The sequence below is a fragment of the Colletes latitarsis genome, chromosome 7, assembly GCF_051014445.1.
Source record: "Colletes latitarsis isolate SP2378_abdomen chromosome 7, iyColLati1, whole genome shotgun sequence".
In the NCBI taxonomy this organism is placed as follows: Eukaryota; Metazoa; Arthropoda; class Insecta; order Hymenoptera; family Colletidae; genus Colletes; species Colletes latitarsis.
Genome location: NC_135140.1, coordinates 3,016,248 through 3,037,336, shown reverse-complemented (window position 1 = coordinate 3,037,336; position 21,089 = coordinate 3,016,248). Strand labels below are relative to the sequence as shown.

At 29.4% G+C, this 21,089-nt stretch overlaps 2 protein-coding genes across 5 annotated transcripts; both read right to left on the bottom strand.

The window, feature by feature from the left end:
- Window positions 1-650: 650 nt before the first annotated feature.
- On the bottom strand, window positions 651-4,598 carry LOC143343346 (putative divalent cation/proton antiporter TMEM165). 2 transcript variants are annotated; one of them, XM_076768154.1, is made up of 7 exons: window positions 4,399-4,598; window positions 3,902-4,323; window positions 3,626-3,827; window positions 1,783-1,958; window positions 1,472-1,654; window positions 1,255-1,360; window positions 651-1,105 (listed from the first exon to the last, which is right to left on the bottom strand). In XM_076768154.1, the coding sequence occupies exons 2-7, from the start codon at window positions 4,034-4,036 to the stop codon at window positions 1,029-1,031; spliced, it is 879 nt and encodes a 292-aa protein (XP_076624269.1). In that variant the 5' UTR covers window positions 4,037-4,323; window positions 4,399-4,598; the 3' UTR covers window positions 651-1,028. The 2 variants fall into 2 exon arrangements, with proteins under 2 accessions (XP_076624269.1, XP_076624268.1); XM_076768153.1 differs by having other exon boundaries at window positions 3,902-4,301.
- Window positions 4,599-6,900: 2,302 nt separating this feature from the next.
- Window positions 6,901-18,482, bottom strand: Msps (msps cytoskeleton-associated protein 5). Of its 3 annotated transcripts, none has more exons than XM_076768536.1 (31): window positions 18,163-18,482; window positions 17,413-17,525; window positions 17,115-17,308; window positions 16,773-16,979; window positions 16,539-16,658; window positions 16,277-16,452; window positions 15,981-16,204; window positions 15,724-15,918; window positions 15,356-15,536; window positions 15,169-15,281; window positions 14,866-15,073; window positions 14,625-14,788; window positions 14,378-14,529; window positions 14,075-14,293; window positions 13,810-13,993; window positions 13,230-13,430; window positions 12,141-13,145; window positions 11,277-11,480; window positions 11,065-11,200; window positions 10,790-10,983; window positions 10,494-10,714; window positions 9,951-10,124; window positions 9,593-9,761; window positions 9,356-9,514; window positions 9,074-9,261; window positions 8,807-8,969; window positions 8,311-8,484; window positions 8,073-8,222; window positions 7,810-7,984; window positions 7,588-7,734; window positions 6,901-7,344 (listed from the first exon to the last, which is right to left on the bottom strand). In XM_076768536.1, the coding sequence occupies exons 2-30, from the start codon at window positions 17,467-17,469 to the stop codon at window positions 7,613-7,615; spliced, it is 5,829 nt and encodes a 1,942-aa protein (XP_076624651.1). In that variant the 5' UTR covers window positions 17,470-17,525; window positions 18,163-18,482; the 3' UTR covers window positions 6,901-7,344; window positions 7,588-7,612. The 3 variants fall into 3 exon arrangements, with proteins under 3 accessions (XP_076624651.1, XP_076624650.1, XP_076624652.1); XM_076768535.1 differs by having other exon boundaries at window positions 17,413-17,479; XM_076768537.1 differs by lacking the exon at window positions 18,163-18,482 and adding an exon at window positions 17,953-18,114 and having other exon boundaries at window positions 17,413-17,479.
- Window positions 18,483-21,089: the final 2,607 nt, after the last annotated feature.

The window sequence follows — 21,089 nt, the reverse complement described above, 5'->3', positions numbered from 1 at the left end:
CATAGGAGGAAGGCCGAAGGACTTCTGTAGCCCTTAGAGAAAAGTGATCGACCTTTTGACCCTTACCACGAGAACCATTTGGGTCCGATTCCTTCAACGAAGAAGAGTTACGCATCAGAACTCCATTCGAACTTCTCATAGGTCGAAAGCTACATCTGAAGGATGATTTCGAGCTACGTAATGCCATTCGGAAAGAAGCGATTGTGGAATTCCAGGAAGACAGAACCGAATTGGGGAATGAAGCGAAAAAGAATATTCTCAAAATTCAAGAGGAGAAGGAACATTCGATAGAGGACGGAAACTTGCTAAGAAGTACAAAGTTGGAAATGTGGCGATCTAGAGGACCCAATTTGGACCAGGTCTACAAGTTTGTCCAAGATACTTAGAATCATACAAAATCATGATGGTACTGAGGAATGATCGTTACCCGGTGGAGAAATTGGGCGAAGATGAAGGACCGAATCAAACTAGCACATCCGCCGATCATCTTAAGTTTTGGCCTCAACATCGAGGACTAGATTTAAATATCGATCTACCCGTTGGAGAAAATTATCAAAATGAAGACAGGCATCAAGATCGATGCCGATTCTAGGATGGCCGAGTGTGGAAATAGAGCAAAAAAATAGATCTAAAGTTTTGCAATCGTGTCGTTACCGTTATCCGTTATTGTTATTATTATGTTTCCAAAAAATGTGAGTCTCATAGAAAACGAACAAGGAAATCGGCACCGAGCATCCGCGCGAGAAGGGAGCGTTTATTTTAAATATCACGTCATTGTTCATATTAACTGTTCCCTTTCTTATATTAAACCAACCGGCTCAGAAATTCCTGCTTTCTTTCACGATCCTACATATAAAAATAAAAGCTATTACTATTTTATAAAATTTGAACATTTAACACAGTAAACTTATTCATTAATCATAAACACGTATTGTACAAATAACTTTAAAATATAAAATATTAACAATTGAGAATTATTAACTGTTGAATATTGTTTTATACCAAGCGTTATAAATACTATATTGTCGTCACATATCTTCCGTGGGGCTGATAAAAAGTGCTGTTAAAGCAAATAGTAAAAACACTAATCCACCAATTATGGTCACTAAAAATACAAAATTTTTTCATTTTTCATTACTTTTGTATTGCACCATTCTAACAAACTTTTATATAAATAAATATTTGATAAGTTGCCATAATATTTTAATTTTTTAGAATCTGCTGATGTATTAATATTGGAAAAAAATATTTTACCTGTTCGTACTGAAATTCTCTGAGCTATCATTCTACCTCCTAATACTGCTAATCCTGTACAGAAGAAATGTCCTAATACTCCACCTACTACAACTCCATAAACATGCTGCAAGTAATAGATTTTTCTAATATTTTGAAACTGATGATAATGATTATTTTATGTTTATATTTTATATTTGTGTTACAGTTTTAGTGTTTAAATATAACTATTCATTACCTCTCTGGCTGCAAGTATAATAGTTGTAAGTTGTGAGCGATCGCCCCACTCCGCAAGGAACGTCAGTGTAAATGCTTGAAGAAATATTCTAGAGAGGAGCATCAATGCACTGATTTTTGTTGTTTTTTTAATAATACCAGTCTCTAGATCTTGTACTCGAGTGCTTCCTGTTTCCTTTTCGTACTGAAAAGTGTATGTTTAAAAATGATTTCATTCTTGTAAAACTGTTATAGAAATAGCTATGAATTAATCATTCAATAAAATTTACATTAAAAAAAACCTTTGAAACAATTTAAATGAAAATTCAATACCTCATCTTCTCGTTTTCTTAAATCAGTTTGTATTTCTTCTAATTCATCTTGTCTTTCTGTTGTAGACATGTAATAACCGTCTCGTAGCATTTTCAAACCAAATATAGCAAAAAGAGCAGTAGAAATGTAATATGTATAGGCTCGAGGGATTATAGTTGCAGCATATCCAAAAATCACTGAAAATTAAATTGAAATATAATGTTCTAATAATTTTTATGACTTTCCTTTCTAAGGAAATTACTGTAATGATAATGTCAACTATATAATTATAAATACTTGTAAATTGTTCGTTTAAGAGGAATACATAATACAATACATTAATCATTTTTAACTCATACTAAAATTCTGAATTTTAAATAAAATTTAATTTAAGTACGTTTCAAGCGCTGGATTAAAAAGATTATCAAGGATTAGAAAGATTATCATATGCTGAGAGAAAAATAAAATCTTATTACACACTGTACTATAACAGACCCATTAAATATGTTACCAATAGAATAATAAAAATATCAGTGAATAAAACACTCTATAAAAATGTATCAAACATTATCCTATTAGTTTGTGAACAGATATTGTTAATTCTTAGTTGTCACATTGCTTACAAGGAGAATACAGGACCTTCGGGTCACCGATTTCATTGAGATTTTGAGCACTGGTAGCTCTTGCTACCTCATTTACAAATATATACCATTATAAGGTTAGATACTCAATTTTTTTTTGAAATATTTACAATTAAAACGTTTCGATACACCTGGAAAAGAAATTGAATGGACGTCAGTAACCAAGAGTTGGTGTGGCTAAAGTATTACACGTTAGATTGCTGACTGGACGGATCAGAGTTCGATTCCCCATACATGCAATTTTTTTTTAATTCTTTGTTTTTCTTTTCTGTATTTGCATATACATAATATTTTAATTTCAAATTTCAAAAATGTATGTATTTCAAGTAACAATAAATAGAAATATTTTTTCACACGTAATTGTTTGTATAGTAAATAAAATTTAAAGCTAATATTAAATAAAAATATTTTCATACATTTTTTTAATTTTATATAAAATATCTTGTATATACAAATATAGAAAAGAAAACAAAGAATTAAAAAAAAAATTGCATGAACAGGGAATCACTCTCTGACCCGTCTGGTCAGCAGTCTGACATGTAATACCTGAGCCATGCCCCTTGCTTACTGGCATCCATTTAACTATTTTCCAAGGAGTATCGAAGCTTTTTAATTGTAAATATCTCAAAAAATATTGAGTACCAAACCCTATAATGGTATATATTCGTAAATGGGGTAACAAGCTCTATCAGTGGTCAAAATCTCAATGAAATTGATGACCCAAAGGTCTTGTATTCTCCTTGTTAGTGAAACTTAAGTTGATATACAAATAAAATTTAATTTGCAAATAACTTGGTACCTGTTAACGTTAACCCTTTTGATATGGATTGGTTAGATTGTACAGCAACCCCAATGGCCGAGGTATTGATCACTCATTACATTCTCTACAGCACATGGGTCACACAGCCATTATAATACTGACTACAGCTGTCATTTATATCAAAGAGGTTAAACATATACTATAATATGCTTTTATTTACCATCAGATACTCTGTAATTTTTAAACAGAACAGAAAATGATTTCTACATTTCTGTAAAATGATAAGCCTACAAATGACTAATTATTACATTCCATATTCCTCTTGATACAACAAAATTTTTACTTAACCAATCTTATTGTACAACGAACAGTTAGAAAGTAATTTAAGATCGTCAAAATAAGTGTATTACTTTAAACATAGGTACTAGCAATTGTTTGTTAAAAGTTTCATGAATGGCAATACCTGAAAGGACAGTCATTAAAGCTAAAGCACTAATTGCTCCTACAAAAACAGTCAATCGAGGATGTTTCATTGCCATAATAGCAGCGATGAAAAAAGTTTTGTCGCCTAACTCGGAAACGACAATGACTGACAAGGAAGCTATAAATGCATGTAGAAAACTAAAGTTGTCCTTGGTTTGTGATGTCATCATGCCATCGGGTTTCTAAAATTTGTCATGAATATTGTTACACCATACTCACATTATTCAACATAGAAAAAAAATAATTAAATACTTACCGCCGACGTCATAACATTCTGATATTTATCATCATATCGAGGTTCATTCTCGCTTGAAACTACTGATAAAAAATATATACTCGTTATGTATACATACAAGTGTTCGGTTCTCACTACAAATCGGTTGGATCCCATTGTTTTTCGTTAGATATTAAATGTATGCACGCTCAAAGATAAAAGCGCATAGCGCATGCTACGTTTCTAAGGACACTTTGCTTGGTATCTTACTATCTTGGAAATCTTGTGATTATTTGTTCACAACGAAAGTCCGACGCCTGCGCAGGAGCTTTCGTAAGAAAATATTCAGGATCTCAAATTGATAGTTTAAAAATGATCAGATTTTTAAAAGAAAATCTGAATTCTGCTCAATTTTTAAAATGTTCATTAAATATAAATCCATCTGTAACATTGGGATTTAATATCTAGATTTGGACAGGTGACGTGTTAACAAAATCGCGGCCATCCTCGTGTATTGTGACAGATAAATATCTATTTACCCAGTAATCTCGCGACTTCAAGTTTTCTTTTTCTCTTTCTCTCTCACATTCTTTCTCTTTAATCGAAGCATTCCAGAAAAAGACTAATTAATACATTATTAAGCGGTGGTTTGAAAATGGCGGAAATATGATCTCTTTTTCTTCGTAGCTGTAGCACGCTGTTCTCTTTTTCTACTTGGACTGCACCGCCAATTACGAATATTACGATAGAAGTTCTATCATAGAACGTTCAAGTTTGTCGAGAAATAGTACACTGTTTTTGGCGCTGGGTGGCAATGCAGTCGACTAGAAAGAGAGGACAATAACATAGAACCACTGTTTGATAATTTACTAATTACTCTTTTCCTGGAATTATTTTATGAACTTTTAGAGTTTAACACTGTAGTTTAGACTCTGGACAAGATTTAAGGATATCTTTTATAATCATTCCGTCCGTAATTAAATAGTTATTAACAAATATCAGAAGTCGGCTTTGTTCGAATTTATTAACGTAACGACTTAGAGAACAATCACTAATAACTAATTAATTTAAGCGAGCAAATAATTCATCGATTAAAGCAGACAGTAATAGAATCATAAATATTTCGATTTCCAATATTTGTTAATAGCTTCTTAAATACAAGCGAAGTGGTTATAAAAAGAATCCTTCAATATTGTCCAGGGTCTATACTACATTGTTAAACTCTAAAAGTTTATAATTTAATTACAGAAAAATAGTAATTAATGAATAATCAAGCCGTGATTCGATTAATCGAATTGGCGAGAATATCTCTCTGTTTCTCTCGCGCAATATTGCTCTCTTTTTCTAACGCCATCGACCATCTTTTCTATCTATGATCCTGTTATTTTTTAATAATTCGAATCCCAATTCATAGATGGCACCACGTATTACAAAATTTTTAGCGCGATGATTTAAATAATTATCGTTTCCAAAAACCGGTTATTACTAATTAATTACATGAAAAAATGTGTTGGCACATAGTTGTAAAACTTAATTAGATATTAATTAGATTCGAAAAATGTTTGGAGCAATTATAATAGATTATAAAATATTAGAATTTATAAAAATTAAGAAATGAATGGGAAAGATAGAGAATGTAAATAAAAAGCATGAAAGTATGTACTCTGATTTGATTTTGATTTTTGATTGATATAAATATAAGGAATGTTTTACACATTTCTAACGCTATTAAATAAAAATATGCCTCGAAATCCTGATAGCACGTCTTATAAATAAATTTAATTGATGAGTAATATGTTTTTATAGTAATTTTATGATTGAAAATATTTGGTTTTAGGATACAAAGAAATTTTTGTAATCTCTGTAATAAGCTGAGTGATTGTGCACATTAAATAAGTGGATGTGGTCCAGATTGTCATAATCAATTGCCATTTTCATTGCTAAGCATTCAGCAGAAAAACCGAAAGCTTACAGCATACTGATCATATTTTAACTATTGAAAAAAAATAAAATCTTTTACTATTCCTATGACAAGCTTATACAATCATTATTATTGGAAATCTATTCGGATCTTGAAATGAGAACATAAAACTTAAATGTAAAGTTTCATTTAAATTTATTCAACTATTTAGACTCAATCGTATTAATAATATACATATATACGTATGCTCGTAGTAGTGTGCGAAAGTGGAATAAGGGCTTCTCGATGCATCCAGTACTGTACTTCGCTAACTTGAAGTCCTGTGGCAGGAATGCAAGAAAAGTAGAAGGGATACATGTATTCCCACTAACTATAGAACTCTAGTTCGCTATTCGTCACGGCAGTTGCACACACATGTGGACTGCCTGGGAGCAAGGGAGCGAGATAGATAAATGAGTGGTCCGACTCCTCCTGCCCCTGTGTCGTTCTGCGGGACTTCAAGTCAGCGGAGCATGGTAACACTGGGGATAGGTGATACAGATCAAAAGTGTCGATACGTAAAATGGTACTTGAATATCGATATAACTAAAATATCAATAGGAATACAAGCTACAATACAACTCAATGAAATGTACCGAAAATTAACCCTTTGCACTCGTATTTATTTATTTTATTTTATATATACATACACATTTAAGAAGATTCTAAAAGAAAACATTGTAACAAGGGTCTCTAGAATGAAATACTAATGTAAGTATATGTATAACAATAAAATAAAATTTAAAACGTATAATGTCGCCTGTACGGCGACATACGAGTGGAAAGGATTAAGCAATAAGTAATTGAACAAAAAGTTGATCCTTTATAACATAGCAAAATAGCAGACCAGTAGTATTGTAAGACATAATTTATTGAATATTTGAATGTTAGAATATATAAACAATCTATTTACACTACGTTAAGATTTTTCCAATAATCTTAAAAACATTCATATTAAATTACTATTGTTATATCCGTCTAACACTAAATCATTTTATCACGAAAAATCAACTTATTAAATCTATATTCGTATACCAGGATTATAAGTACGGAGAAACATGTTTTTCATAATACGATTAAATTTTAATTAATTAAATAACAATATTGATGTAATATTTTTTTTTTGTTTATAAATATAGATTTAACGCAAAAATGAGATTATAGTATATAATAAAGATCGCACGATTTAATTTTAAGAAAGTAATGAAGTAAAAATTAGTTATAAAGTTAGTCTAAAGAGACAGCATAATACTAGCTTGTTATAGCTTAATTACAATTTCTGAATAGCCATAAATACGAGTAATATAACACGTTCGTAATTACGTTTTGTAACACATAAACTTTATATAATTAGTAGCAGCATAACCTATATGTAACTACTAACAAAATTGAACATAAATGCTACAGTTAATGTTGCACTGAACAGTATAACCTTACGTACATTACTTTTCGTGACCTATGTCCTATTTATTTAATATCATGTTTATGTGTTATTGGTTCTTGATTCAGTTTAAGAACTGCAACCCTGAAAGATGTAATTTATTAGTTTGTGTAAACAACAAATGTGTCAAATATTTATGATCAATACATTTATATGAAAATTTAAATGAAATAATAATTGAAATATTAGCCTTAATACGTATGTAACTCTTGGTTGCGTGACAATTTTCTGTTATTTTCTCTAAAATCGTACTGTTCCATTTACCGTTTGTACTTTAAAATTTCTGTCTGCAAAGAGCTTACATGTACACATTCGTTTTATTGTTACCTAATTAATATTAAGAAAAGTTAATTCATGTTGGACTCGGCTGACTGGTAGTTGTTCTACATTGTGCTTCAGTTGCTCGAAGCTTTTCGAGCCTATGTAATGGATCCATTAGGCATTTTTCATCGGAATCAACAGGCTCAGCTGTATCTGTAATACAGATAGAATATGAATTGTATAAAACCGACAATACTTTCGTTTCAATACTTCATCTGAATCGTGTACCTGTTGAGTATTGATTATTGGTTTGAGGTATAAGATTTTGATTTTTTCGTGCTTGATCAATGTCTCTTAAGCCTTGTTCTATAAAATCTTGAAAGAATTGGTGAGACTTTACCAGGAAAGGTTGTACATCCGCTTCAGGATATTGAAGTTTAAAATCATATAGCTGCATTAAACCCTATATAAAAAATATAATGTAATCACTGCATCGTAAAAAACAGAAAATTAAACATCTAAAATTATTATATATTTATTATGTTACATACCTCTCGCGTGTGTTCTTTAGATCCAATCTTTTTAAATATTTCGGACAATTGTTGATGAGTAAATTTTGACAAATGTTCTTGAGTTTTACCACTATTACTGGATTTTACTGTTGTCCTCGGATTGGTATTAATTTCGTCTAGCTTAAAAGTCTGTTAAATATTCTTATGATTAATTAAAATTTGTACGTACTTCTTTGTTAAAACAATTAATATAATATGAATATTTAAGCAAACTAACCGCAATTAGCCTTATGAGATAAGAATGCAATTCTGATTCTTTTGTGTTATTTATTCGTGTTAGATGACTGAGTATTGTACTACCTTTCACGCGAGTCATACTGTGAAGAATTGTTTTAATTGTCCTCAATGGAGTATCGGACTCTTGTTTTTTCCACCACACAGTTGGATAATCCTACATAACGTAAATTCATAAATATCGTGTTCATTAAAAATAATGTTCATATAATATATATACATACAGGATATCACACGTAACTGAAAAAAGCTACATCTCTAAAACGAATAGAGATACAGAATAATGTTACAAGGCAAAACTAAATAATTTGTTAGATACATCAATGTATAAAAATGAATAAAATTACATTCAGTTTGTGCATCACACGATGTCATTTAATTTTGCCTTGATATTATTTTGTATATCTAACCGTTTTAGAGATATAGCTTTCCCTAATTGCATGGGGCTCCCTGTATATAATGTATAATGGATAGCATACTTTAAGGAAACGGTGTACTTCTAAAAGAATTGTATCATAATTTAAATCTGCAGCCCAATTAGGAATTGTCTTTACTATTTTCCATAAACATTTCATAACTAATTCTTCGTACTTGGAAGGTGCAGTTGATTCAGCACACCCATGAAGTAACTTTATTAATGCGCTAAAGATTAAAATGATATAAATAAAGTTAAATTCAATTGAAAATGTTACTAAATATGCATTAATCTCAATATCAATAGAGGATACGAAGTTTTAGAATTTTACCATATAATAGTAGTATGATTTGAATTGTCTATTATTTTGCATACAATATTATTGATCACACGATAATATACTTCTGGCTGATGTAAATGATTTAATTTGTTCTCAGCTAACAAACTAATCATTTGATCCACAAGTTCTTTTAAGTGTATCAGTGGAACGTTCTTTCCAAGAACTCCAGTATCATAGAACTGTAAATAATTTCACAATAAATACAATGTACCTATCATACATTATTTTATGCGTAACTATGTTAGAAAACTGTATTTATGTAATGATTCTTACTGCTAGTATAACCATAAATGTGTTTCTAAAACCTTTAGAGATATCTGTACCCCCTTGTTGTAAAGGATACGTTTGCAAAAATTTTAATTGCATGTTTATCGAGCCAATAAACTGATCTTCTTTTGACTGCAAACTTAAAACTTGATGAGATTTTATCAACTGCAAAATAATTTCAGATTACATGCGTACGTATAAGTAAATTCAACAAACAATAAAACGTATATTATAAATACAAACGTTGTCTATGCTGTTCATCGCTTGTATTGCAACAGATAAGTCCAAACTAGACATTGCAAGAATTTTGCGTTCAAGACTATCATCTTTACTAGCGTTAACTGTACCTAATTGTTGTGTTGCTGATGCGGACTTTGACACTAACAATTTCGGAGGAAAAATCGAAATCACCCTGAAATATGCACCATATTATTCCAATATTAGATTTTTAAACTGTAACATTAACATTATAAACTTTTAATATAAAATAGTAAAAAAATAAATAAAAATGAAACAACTGAAGATCATAAATTATAATTCTATTCCTTTTAATGTCGAATCCAAACAATTGCAATAACAGAGAAATATAATTATTACTTACGGTGATTTGGGTGTATTTAACGCATTCGGAGCTTCAAACAGATCATCTAAATTAACCTCTGTAAGAACAGGATTGCTATACTTTACAGGTGCTTCTAATTCGATTCTTTTCAAAAAATCCATGTCAAGCCCAAACGGACCTGTTACTTTTGACTGTGTCAATGTTGGAGAATGTCTAAAAGTTGAAATTTATTTCAAATTATCATTTGACACTAATGACATAAAAAGATATCAAAATATAAATATATTAATCCACCTGTGTTTAAATATGATCACAGGTGACAATAATCGTGTTTTTGTGTGTTAGTATGTGACTATACGAAACAATAATCGCGTTTATCCGCGATTCTATGTAATGTAAGTGTTAATAAACGCTTTTATGTTCATATAAGTGAATATAATCATTGCGTTTTTTTAAATCTCAAGATATTGAAAAATAGATCTACCACTCTTATGAACTTCAATAAAATTGCTTATGAGAATGAAGGCAATGCAAAAATGATATGAAAGGAATAAAAGAATGTATAATTTATATAATACATACAATTCATTCTGTTGTGGTGGTGGTTGCGGTGGTGGAGTAGATTGTGGCTCAGATATTTCTTCATTTTCTTCTTCAGATTCTGCCTTAACATCTTCGTTGGAAGGAATTGGGTTTGCACTTGAAGGGGCCGAAAGTCTGTTAGTTGAAGCTGACTTTGTTGGACGATTTTTAGCAGCCCTCTTTATACGCTCATCTAATAATGACTGATCTTTTTCAGATATCTGAAACACCCATGAACCAATTTCCAAAAAACATGTAATACTTTCGATTGGATGTAACTCTTATGAAATTATTACCTGACCAATAAGTTTATACACTCGTTCTCCTTGAAGAAAATATGCTTGAACGATACAGTTTAAAGCAGCATTTCGAACAGAATTATCACGATCTGCTATTTGTTTTGCTATTTCTTTTAATGCTACAGATGCAGATGGTTGACAAACAGACAATCCATAATTTTCTATAAGAGACCCTAATTGGTCTAGGCATTCTAAAAGCAAAGAAGAAAATTGAATAATTAAATACTGCTCAATTACATTCTCTACCCTTTATTTTTATTTATATTATGTACCTGTTCTTTGTCTAGCATTTTTAGATTTTAAACCTTCCATCACATACAAAAATAATTTGCTTACTGGATACACCAGTGCTATTTGTTTAAATAAAGCCCGAACTCCGTTACGCACAGCATCTTTTGGATCGCCAATCTATGAAAAAGTTTATTAGATACAAATTATATGTTAATAAATATGTTACATTATAAAAGAAGAATAGAAGATTTACTTTGATAATGAGATATGGAATAAACGATGCTGCTTCGTTCTCTAACATATGATATTGATCTTCTATCAACAGATTGAACACCATTCGCAAATACTCTAAACCTTTCAATAATACAGAAGGATTAGTGTCAAAAAATCTTAGCGTCAGCCATTTGAGAATAAGGTCCAAATTAGACACTAATGCTTTATTATTATCAGGCAGATCCTAAAATTTTTAGAATTATTAAACTTGTATCCTGTAATAATATTACGATATAATGTTAACACTTTGCCAACCGCACAATTTTTTCTAAACTATGTGCAAAAACATGGCTTTACTTAAACTTCTATAACTGCTAAAATATGAGAATTAATAACATGAAATTTTTGTAATACTATTCATCTTGTCTTTGAGGAACTAATTATGGACAAAATTTCGTGAAATATCATATAATAATTAGTTCCTATTGGTTATAAAAATGTTCAGTAATATTTCATTATAGTCATATAAAGTTATAAAATGAGACTATTTTGTGTGTAATTTTATCAATGTTAGTAAAAATTATTTCTATAATTACGAATTATTATAAAATGTACTTAATTATGGTTTGAACTAGCTAAACTCTACGGAAGATTAGCAGCATAAATGATCTTAAATATGTAGACTGATTTTGCTCTCCAAATTAACCCTTTTGTAGATCATAGTCACCTTTATGCAAATCAAATTCACTTTGTTGCAAATTACAGAGAAAATATACATTTAACACAGTGTATATATTTGTAAGCGTAAAATGCGGTATGGCACAAAAAGGGATATTTTTCCAATTGGTTGGCAATATGTTAATGTTTCCTAAAAAATATTAATAGAAAGTTTTTAAATATCTACCTCAGTTAATGCTTCAATAGCTTTAAGATGGTATCGAAAGTCTGAATGAAACATATTTGCTATTAAAGTTTTATTTACATTTGCAGCAGTCATAAGTTCCTTTAAAAGTTCAACAAATTCTTCTCTGGGTGTAGTAAAGTTCCATTTCAGAACTTTCAATTTTTGCTCATCGATCACCCTTTGGTGTTTGAGATTATTAATAGCCAATAAAGGACTTGTATCGACATCATCGTCTTTTTTACGAGCACTACCAGGTTTTGATGGTACTTGATTCTGTTTAGTCTTAACTACCGCTTTCGATGCTTTTAAAACTCCAGCACTCTTAACAACTTTTTGACTATTTTCTCCTGGTGGTTGTTTTTTCGGTAAAGGTTTAATAGGTAAATTCGGTCGAGATTTATCCAATGCAGCAAGTACTACTGTTCTCGATCCAGGTTTTAATTTTTCCGTGTTCCTAGCCATCGCTTCGTAAGAAAGATGAATCATAAAACCCAATACTGCTTCTTGAGCATTTTTCCGAACATCAGAATTACGATCTTCTAAATTACTGTACAAATATGGAAGACATACGAGAAGTTCTTCTTTCGATATCTGTTTTACAGGAATCAGCGGTAATTTTTCTGCTAACCAATTCCAAACTTCGGCCCTAAGTACCGGTGATCCAGATTTTAGAGCATCTCCTATTATTTCTCCGTCAAAAAATTCTTTGTAACCGCATTGATCTCCCCATGTGTTTATACACGAAATTGCTGCTGTTCTAATCCAGTTTTTACTATCACCCAAACATTGTATGAAACCAGGAAAAAGGACTCGAATATGTTGTTTTGCTGGTGGGCCCATAGCAATAGCCAATACCTGACATATGCCTAGAGTCGACTGTGCTATTTTGCTATTACTGTCAACCAATCGTAAGGCTAATCCTTGAGGTAAATCGCCAATAGAGCCTTTTATGAATTTTGCCTCTGAGATAATAGCACTTATTTTTTGTAAACCCTCATTTCGCACCTAATGTTGCAAAAAATTTAATTTATTTTCTTTTGACAAAAAATTGTTCTATCTTATTAATATTACAAATAATATCATATTTACTTTCCAATTTTTGTCAGATAATTCATTAAGAAGATTCTCTGAAATTTGATTACTGATATCAATCCGTGGAATGAGATTATTAATGTCAAGCTCATTGACATTAGATTTCTTATCTATTTCAACATCATCATCATCATCACTTATTTTATCCTTTTTGTTTTTTACTCCACGAACTGGTATTGGAGGAGTTTCACCGTTATGCTAAACAATAATAATTTGTTAATATTATACTCGTTACTGTTACTATCGTAATTTATATAAAGAAATATACAACATAAACCACCTAGCTTTGTCTCCTTAACTATCTCTTAAATCATCTATTACAGTGAGTATAAAAAGTATTCATAGAGCAATCACTTTCAACAAAAACATATAGAATTGCATTTACTGTACAAAAATTTCAACAAAAAAAATGTATACATATTCTTAGAAATCTCCAAAACAAATGTCATCAGGAAGAAATTATTTATTTATACTTTTTATGAAAATTTGGTTGTATCAAGGGGGATATATGATGAACAGAGTATAATTATGATAGCACATTTGTAAATAATAATTTACTATAATAGCGAAAAATTACCTTTTCGCATTCTTGTTCAATTTGTTGACGTAAAGCAGGTTTCTCATTCTCAAAAAATACAAGCAATGGTTTACCCATATATAAATATAATGTTCCTAATAACGTAATGGCTGCAGTACGTACACCAGGATTTGTTGCTGCAACTGCTTTTTTTATATTTTCCATTAGAGATTTGACATTGATACTAAAACATATATTTGTACAATATAAATACTGCTTCACATAATCATTAGTAAATGTTGCATAAAATGGTTCTATTACTTACACACAACCAAATTCTGTAAGACCCTTACACAATAATGTTAATGTTTCTTGTTGAACTTTAGGATTCTTTTGATTAAAGGCAAACGCCATTATTTCATCAGCCACATGTTCAAAACTTGTTACTTCTGCTATTGCTAAAAGAGTATCTCCAGCAACTGTACTATTTTTAGCATCCCCTAATTTCTCAGTTATGTCCATAAGGCAATATTCGCAAACGGTGCTGTAAGGAAATCAGTTAATAAAATAAATGAATAAATTGTTTATTCTATCATAAAACGAAATATCAATCAGACAAAATATTTACGTTGAAAATGGAAAATTTTCTGCCAAGAATTTTACTATTTCTAATCGTAATTTGAGAACTTGGAAATTTGTGTCTTTAAAACCTGGCTTTCTTGCTAAGGTCCGTACAATAACTTGCGTAAATCCTTCTACTGGATCCATTTGTTTTACAGACTACAAAAATAAAATTACCACATTATTTATTTATTTCACTTTATTTGCCATATTAAAGACAAAAATAAAAATTAAGTAAAAATACATTCCATTACCTCTAGAAGTTGTTCAACTGCTGTTAAACGATTCTTCCAATTACTATCGACAAGATCTGATAGAATGTCGGGTGGTAAGAATTGCATTGCCATTTCTTCTATTTCCTCAGCACTATAATTTTTCTCTGTTTTCGGTTTTGTAACAGATGGCTTTTTTGAAACAGCTACAATAAATACCAAAAATTAAATGACATTTATTACAATCATAATATTACTTTTGCTTTCCAACTTCAATATCTACCTAAATTTGTCAAAGACGAAGCAGATGGTTTCTTAGCTGGTTTCTTAACTGTGCTAGTATTAGGTCTCTTTAGAGTTTTTGTTTCTAACTCTTTAGGTTTTTGTGTTGATTCAATTTTACTTGGTGCTGTGTTCGGTCTTTCCGCTGCCACTTTTGGCGCACTAGGAACTTTAACGTGTATTACAGCTTTTTCTGCACACTCTTTTATCTAATAAAAAATTAGTACAAGCAAAATCATATATACACTACGAAAAATTCAATTTCTATTTACAGAATTAAAAATTAAGTATAATTGTAAAGTACCTTTGTCATTTTCAAATTATCAATATCTGTAAGAAATGGCATCATGGCTTTTTCACCAATTAATTTCATTGCTGTGCCAATAGCCTCTGCAGAATTATCTCGAACAGTTGGATCTAGAATAAAATTCACTCTTCAATATATTTTATACATGATAAGAGATTCTACAAAAATCAATTTTAAAATATACCTGGTTCATTTAAAGTTTTTAAAAGTACACCAGTATATGCTTTTAACAACTTTTTATTCAAACTTTGTGGCGGTGTGCGAGAGAAGCATCTTGATAAATAAGCAGCTGTTTCTGCTTTAACTGCAGGATTTTTATTTTCTAATGCAGCAAGTGTGTCTTCTAATATAATGTCAATAGTAACCTAATATAAGCAAAATATATAATACTATTTCAACATATGTTTGCATGTGTATTTGTGTCTGCATTTAAAAAGTATCTACTGTATTATTAAAATGTTTAATTGAAATTAACTTATTACTAAGAATAGAGATAATATAACATTTTTAATGTATACTTTGTAATAATTGCATATCAAGAAAATTACTTACACTAAGAAAAATAGCATCTGCAGCTTCTTTAAGTGCTTGAACAACATTTTGTTTCTTTTCGCGAAACTTTTCTAAAATTGACGATAGACAAGCTGTTGCATAAGGTTGAAATCGTTTTTTAAGACCTATAGCTAGTCCAGCTAGACATTTCCCTGCCAGTGCAACAACTACTACGTTAGTATCTTTGGATATAACCTGTTCATAACATTTAAAAAATATAATAATAATAAATTTTATATAGTAAATGTAATACATACCTTTTTCAAAGCTCTCACCACGTCACCATAATCACCATTCTCAAGCTTAGGATTTTTTACAAGAATCTCTAAAGCTTCTAAAGCTTCCTTTCGCTCTTGCCATTTTTTAGCTTCAATTTTGTCATAAAAATCTTTTGGAAGTTTAGAAAGAATATCAACAGGCTCTAATAATTCGTAAGGATCAATTTCTGGTATAGGGCTGCCATCGCAATCATCTTTACCATCTTAATGACAAAGTGTGTTTTGTTACAAAAAGAAATACAAAAATAATAACAGATAATTTTTTATATATTTACCTTCACCATTCTCACTCATTGAATCTACAATACATATTGTTTTTGGTTTATGAGATTTCAAAAACCGATTCGGTATAACTTTCTCTTCTTTCAAATTATTAAACTCTACTTCCAATTCTGTGATTTGTACTGGCTTTAGTGTATTTAATTGTTGTTTTAAAGGAGCACCTATCCACCTGAACATTTCAGACAAAATTACACAAAATATATATTTGTATTGTCATAGGACACAGTTTAAAAATACTTAATGTCAAAAGAATACCTATAAATTTCAATAACCATGAATTTGCCACTATCTCTGACCGTTTTGTCCCTATCTTCAAGAAAACTAGGCATCTTTTTTATCAAAGGCTTTATATTAATTACTTTAGGACCAAAGTGTCTGTAACATTCAAACAAAAAAATAATAAAATATTATACAATGAATATAAAATAATTTTCTTTTTATACTCCATTTCATTTATACTAGTAAATGATACAAATAACACATAATTACCTTAAAGCCAATGTTAGAGTGGAAATACATGCTGCAACAATTTTTGGATTTTTTGCATCCGTTCCCTTTAATAACTCTTCTTGAACAGCTTCATGCTTTTCAATTTCTATGTACATTAATGTTATTTGCACTGCTAACTCTTTTGTCTTAGCTTTAGGAGCAGCAATACATTTAGAGACTATTCCATTCATAACTTCGCCAACAGTCCTACAAAATTATATATAAGCAATTCTAACCAAAAACCTTAAAATTATTCGTCATTAAAAAAAATACATATTGATAAGTCATGTTAACACAAAAGTAATACTAGACAATGCATCAATTTTTCTACAGGAAACATACTTTCCTGCTACCGCAGCATTTTCAACAAAAGCTAATGCTGCCTCCAATCCTTTTTCTTGTGCCGCAGCATTGCTATCTACTACAAACTTTTTAATAAATCCTAGATACTTATTCCACTCAGGAGACTTTTCATCGTCAATACATTGGAATGTGTTTACGCATTCTTCATAACCATGTAAACGTGCTCTCCATAACTGCGATAACATTAATCATTTTATAAAATTCATTTATTAAAAATAGATGAAAATATAATTAGAATAGAAAGAAAAGTAAAAAACTACGTTGAAAAACGTATTACCTTATGCACACATCGTTCTTCTAATGGTAATTTAATATACTCCGTATTTTGTTCCATATTTTAGAACCTATGGGGTTTTAAGCTTCCTTATATTTTGTATAGGATATTAACATCTTAGATAAAATATTACTTTAACAAAACCACATACTTAATATTAATTATATTATATTAATAGAGATTAAATAATTATTATGCTAAATACATATAGTACAAGCAATTACACAGAAATATAGGTAATATTATATTTTTACATTATAAATTAAGTAACAGATGACGGATAGATAGTTTAATTTATTTTACATGTTTAATTGATAGTTGCAATTCTTATTAATACTTTTCATAAACGTCTATCATGTTTAAATATGAGAAAAGAATTTAATAAATAAAAAATAAGCGAATACTAAATGCTGTTTCTAAACTTTGTAATTAATACATTAAATGAGAAGCTAGAAATTGTTATTTTATTTAAGTAACTAAAATTACATACAATAAAAAAACTCATTTTATAATTCAGTTAAAATTATAATTGAATAGCATTACTTGTAAATAAATTTGTTATAAACCGATGTATTCCAATATCAACGGCTCGCATATTTTGTACGTGCTTCAACGAATATTAATGCATTATTACAGATCGTCCTTAATAGAACACACAAGAAAATACGACAAATTCTGCTTGACGGTAACAACAGATTTAGGACATCAGAACATAATAGTCGAAAGCGTTCGTCATTAAAAATCTAAACCTACCTTACAAAACGAAGATGTATGAGAATCACTTTTGACAGGACATTCAACGTACTTTGAAAAATCGTAAACTTAATTCATTAGAATTGTCTACACAACCAAATGGTCAATTTTCAATAGCTCTTGACTCCGTTACATTTAATATTCAAATACAAATCCTTCTTCCGAGTTCCAACCGTTAATACTGAACGCAAACAAAAAGACAACTATATTTTTCGAAACTATGAATTTCCGAACCCGGTCAATGTTGCAATTAACCGTTCGCGTCGATAGATGGTACTAAGAGCGAATTTCTTTTGTCCTGAAGTTTATGCCTCGTTCTCTGAACGTTACTTTCAAATTTTAAACTTTCATTCAACTTGTACTTTCTTACTTTATTATATTAATTTAAAATAGATATGCTAACAAATTAGATAACAATGTTACAATTATTTTTTAATATCTTTATTTATATTTATCAACTTTTTAAGACCAATGAATTCAGATCAGATGTGGGCAAACTTTATTCGCGAACGGCGAATAAAAATTTTAGATACATTATCGATTCATTAAACCGACGACCAAGCAAATGGAACTATGGAATAAAATTTTTCCAATATTGATTCAGATACATGCATTTTTATATAAAATATTTAACAAATTTTAATATCAAAAATCTGTCTGTTCAAATAATATAATAATATGTAAACTTATAAATGGCATACCTCAGACTGTTGGTTTATCGCTAGTTTATATTGTATAGTATGTAATAGCTAAAATTTTAATTAACATGTATATATATATACATTTTGCAACAAAAATTTAACACACTATGTACTTTTGTTGATTTTTGTAAATGTAATTGGTTAATAACAGTTTTCATATTAGATATCAATTTTTAGTTAACAATAGACTACTTATATTTAGATTAAACATATTTACTTTGCCTGTTTATTTAACTCAAGGTTGATAACGTAAACGGTAATGATCATCACTGCGACAATATAATAGCACAGCTCCAATGTTGTTTTCTTCAGTTAATGTCAATGCCAAGTCCTTGAACTGTTCATACAAGATAATATTTGATACTGTTTAATATCTACCATATGTTTTGATATCAAAATTTTGTAGTAAAAAATTGAATAACTGATTTTCTAATACCTTGAGAAATACAGAGTGACCCAAAATTAGTGCACTAGAATATTACATTACTGTTAATTCTTTTACTGATTTATTTGTTTTGGATTTCTTGTAATTCATTTTGTTATATTATTAATAATGAACATTCTAACAGAAAGTTTGAACATTGTTTTCCTTGGACTATCAGTAAACGGAGCAATGTTTGTTTACATTCTGTGATCTTTGGGAATCTTAGTCATAAGAGATTATAAACCTTTATCAGCCACTTTTGATACGTGTTTACAGTAAATGTGTTATAAAAATGGTATATATTGTTAAATTATTTTCTAATTCTTTATACATATAATCTTAGAACCCATCTCTTTTTATAGTATGTATCATATTATAGCAAATGCATCAATTCAACATGCATATTTCTTTTATTAGTTGAATGTTACAAATATAAGCTGTTCAAATATTTTTCTTGTTTGAGTGTAGCTGATGACTAGGATAAAGGATTTGACTATTAAGTATGATTGTTTTTGTATAGGATACAATGTCAAATATTGTTCATTATCAACATTTACCTCTACCTCAAATTATTAGTTTTATATTCTTTTATAGATTTCATATCATATTATATTTATATTATTTTTTAATATTCTAAAATAAGATTTTCTATTTTCGTAATAAATATACTAAAGTATAATAAAATGATTTGTTATTCTTATTAAATAATTTTAAAAAATTATATCAATATAGTGTGCTCTTTGTTTGTTGAATAGGATGCATGAATACATGTATATGTATATACCATAGGTTCTATTAAACTATCTTTTCGAATGAAAACAAAACCAACAAATAATGGAATTTTCTCATAATTTAAACTATTTACTCTGCTTATTACAATTAATCATTGAAAATAATTCTTTAAACATTAAATAAAATAATTATACAGTCAGTACTTTATTGACTTTCATGATTATTCTAACTGTAATTCCTGTAGTATTTTTTTTTATTTAATTTGAGCTGTTAATGTATTATATTAAAAATGATATTATATACCTCATATTATGCAAAAAATGTTTTATGCCTTATATTCCTTTTCTTATGTTGTTTTCTTAGTATGAATCTGCAATAAAAACAAAAATAATAGGTGCCTTAAAAAAAATGTTAATTGTAAAAATATTGCTCTAAATTTCAACTAAATGCAACAATAAAACTTGTTTATATATTTAGTTTGTTAGCTTATTACAATGGAATTATAAGACAAATGATTATTTGTTACATGTATGAATGTGTTATGCACATAAATCATAAGTTGTAATTATGAGATAATGAATTGTTTCAATAGATACACGAATTAAAAAATTTATATTAAGAGTAACAATTACTGATTTATTGGTAGGACTACTATGTCAATGGTACACTTATAACCTACAGTGATACTTATAAAATAATAGAAAACTGTTTGAACGTATGAAATACATATAAAAAAGTACAGTAATGTCCGTTTGCGCTGAAGCATGCAATCTGTATAACATGAAACAAGTTAACACATTACTTCCAGTTTCGGGTTAATTGCTAATTCGCACGTGATTAGCACCAGTATAAATGTGTAAGATGCAGAAGTTATTCTCCATATTATAAGAAAGCAGTGTGTAAAATGATACTTCATGTCATAAACAAATGCACATATAGTATATACTTACTTTTATACAAATATTATAAGTTTTAGTACTCTAAGTCTAGTACTGCTTTGAGAATCAAATATTTTGGGCATATGAAATGCTTAAAAACAGGTTTGGAGCAGTACCAGAAACATATTCATA

Excerpts from the sequence above, each read along its gene's own strand:
- LOC143343346 (XM_076768154.1), bottom strand. The coding sequence starts at position 4,036 with ATGGGATCCAACCGATTTGTAGTGAGAACCGAACACTTGTATGTATAC. Across the intron at positions 1,361-1,471 it reads TTATACTTGCAGCCAGAGAG|CATGTTTATGGAGTTGTAGT; the intron begins GTAATGAATAGT and ends TATTACTTGCAG. Across the intron at positions 1,106-1,254 it reads GAGAATTTCAGTACGAACAG|TGACCATAATTGGTGGATTA; the intron begins GTAAAATATTTT and ends TTGTATTTTTAG.
- Msps (XM_076768536.1), bottom strand. The coding sequence starts at position 17,469 with ATGGAACAAAATACGGAGTATATTAAATTACCATTAGAAGAACGATGT. Across the intron at positions 15,074-15,168 it reads ATAATTTGAAAATGACAAAG|ATAAAAGAGTGTGCAGAAAA; the intron begins GTACTTTACAAT and ends ATTTTTTATTAG. Across the intron at positions 8,223-8,310 it reads ATCTCATAAGGCTAATTGCG|ACTTTTAAGCTAGACGAAAT; the intron begins GTTAGTTTGCTT and ends AATATTTAACAG.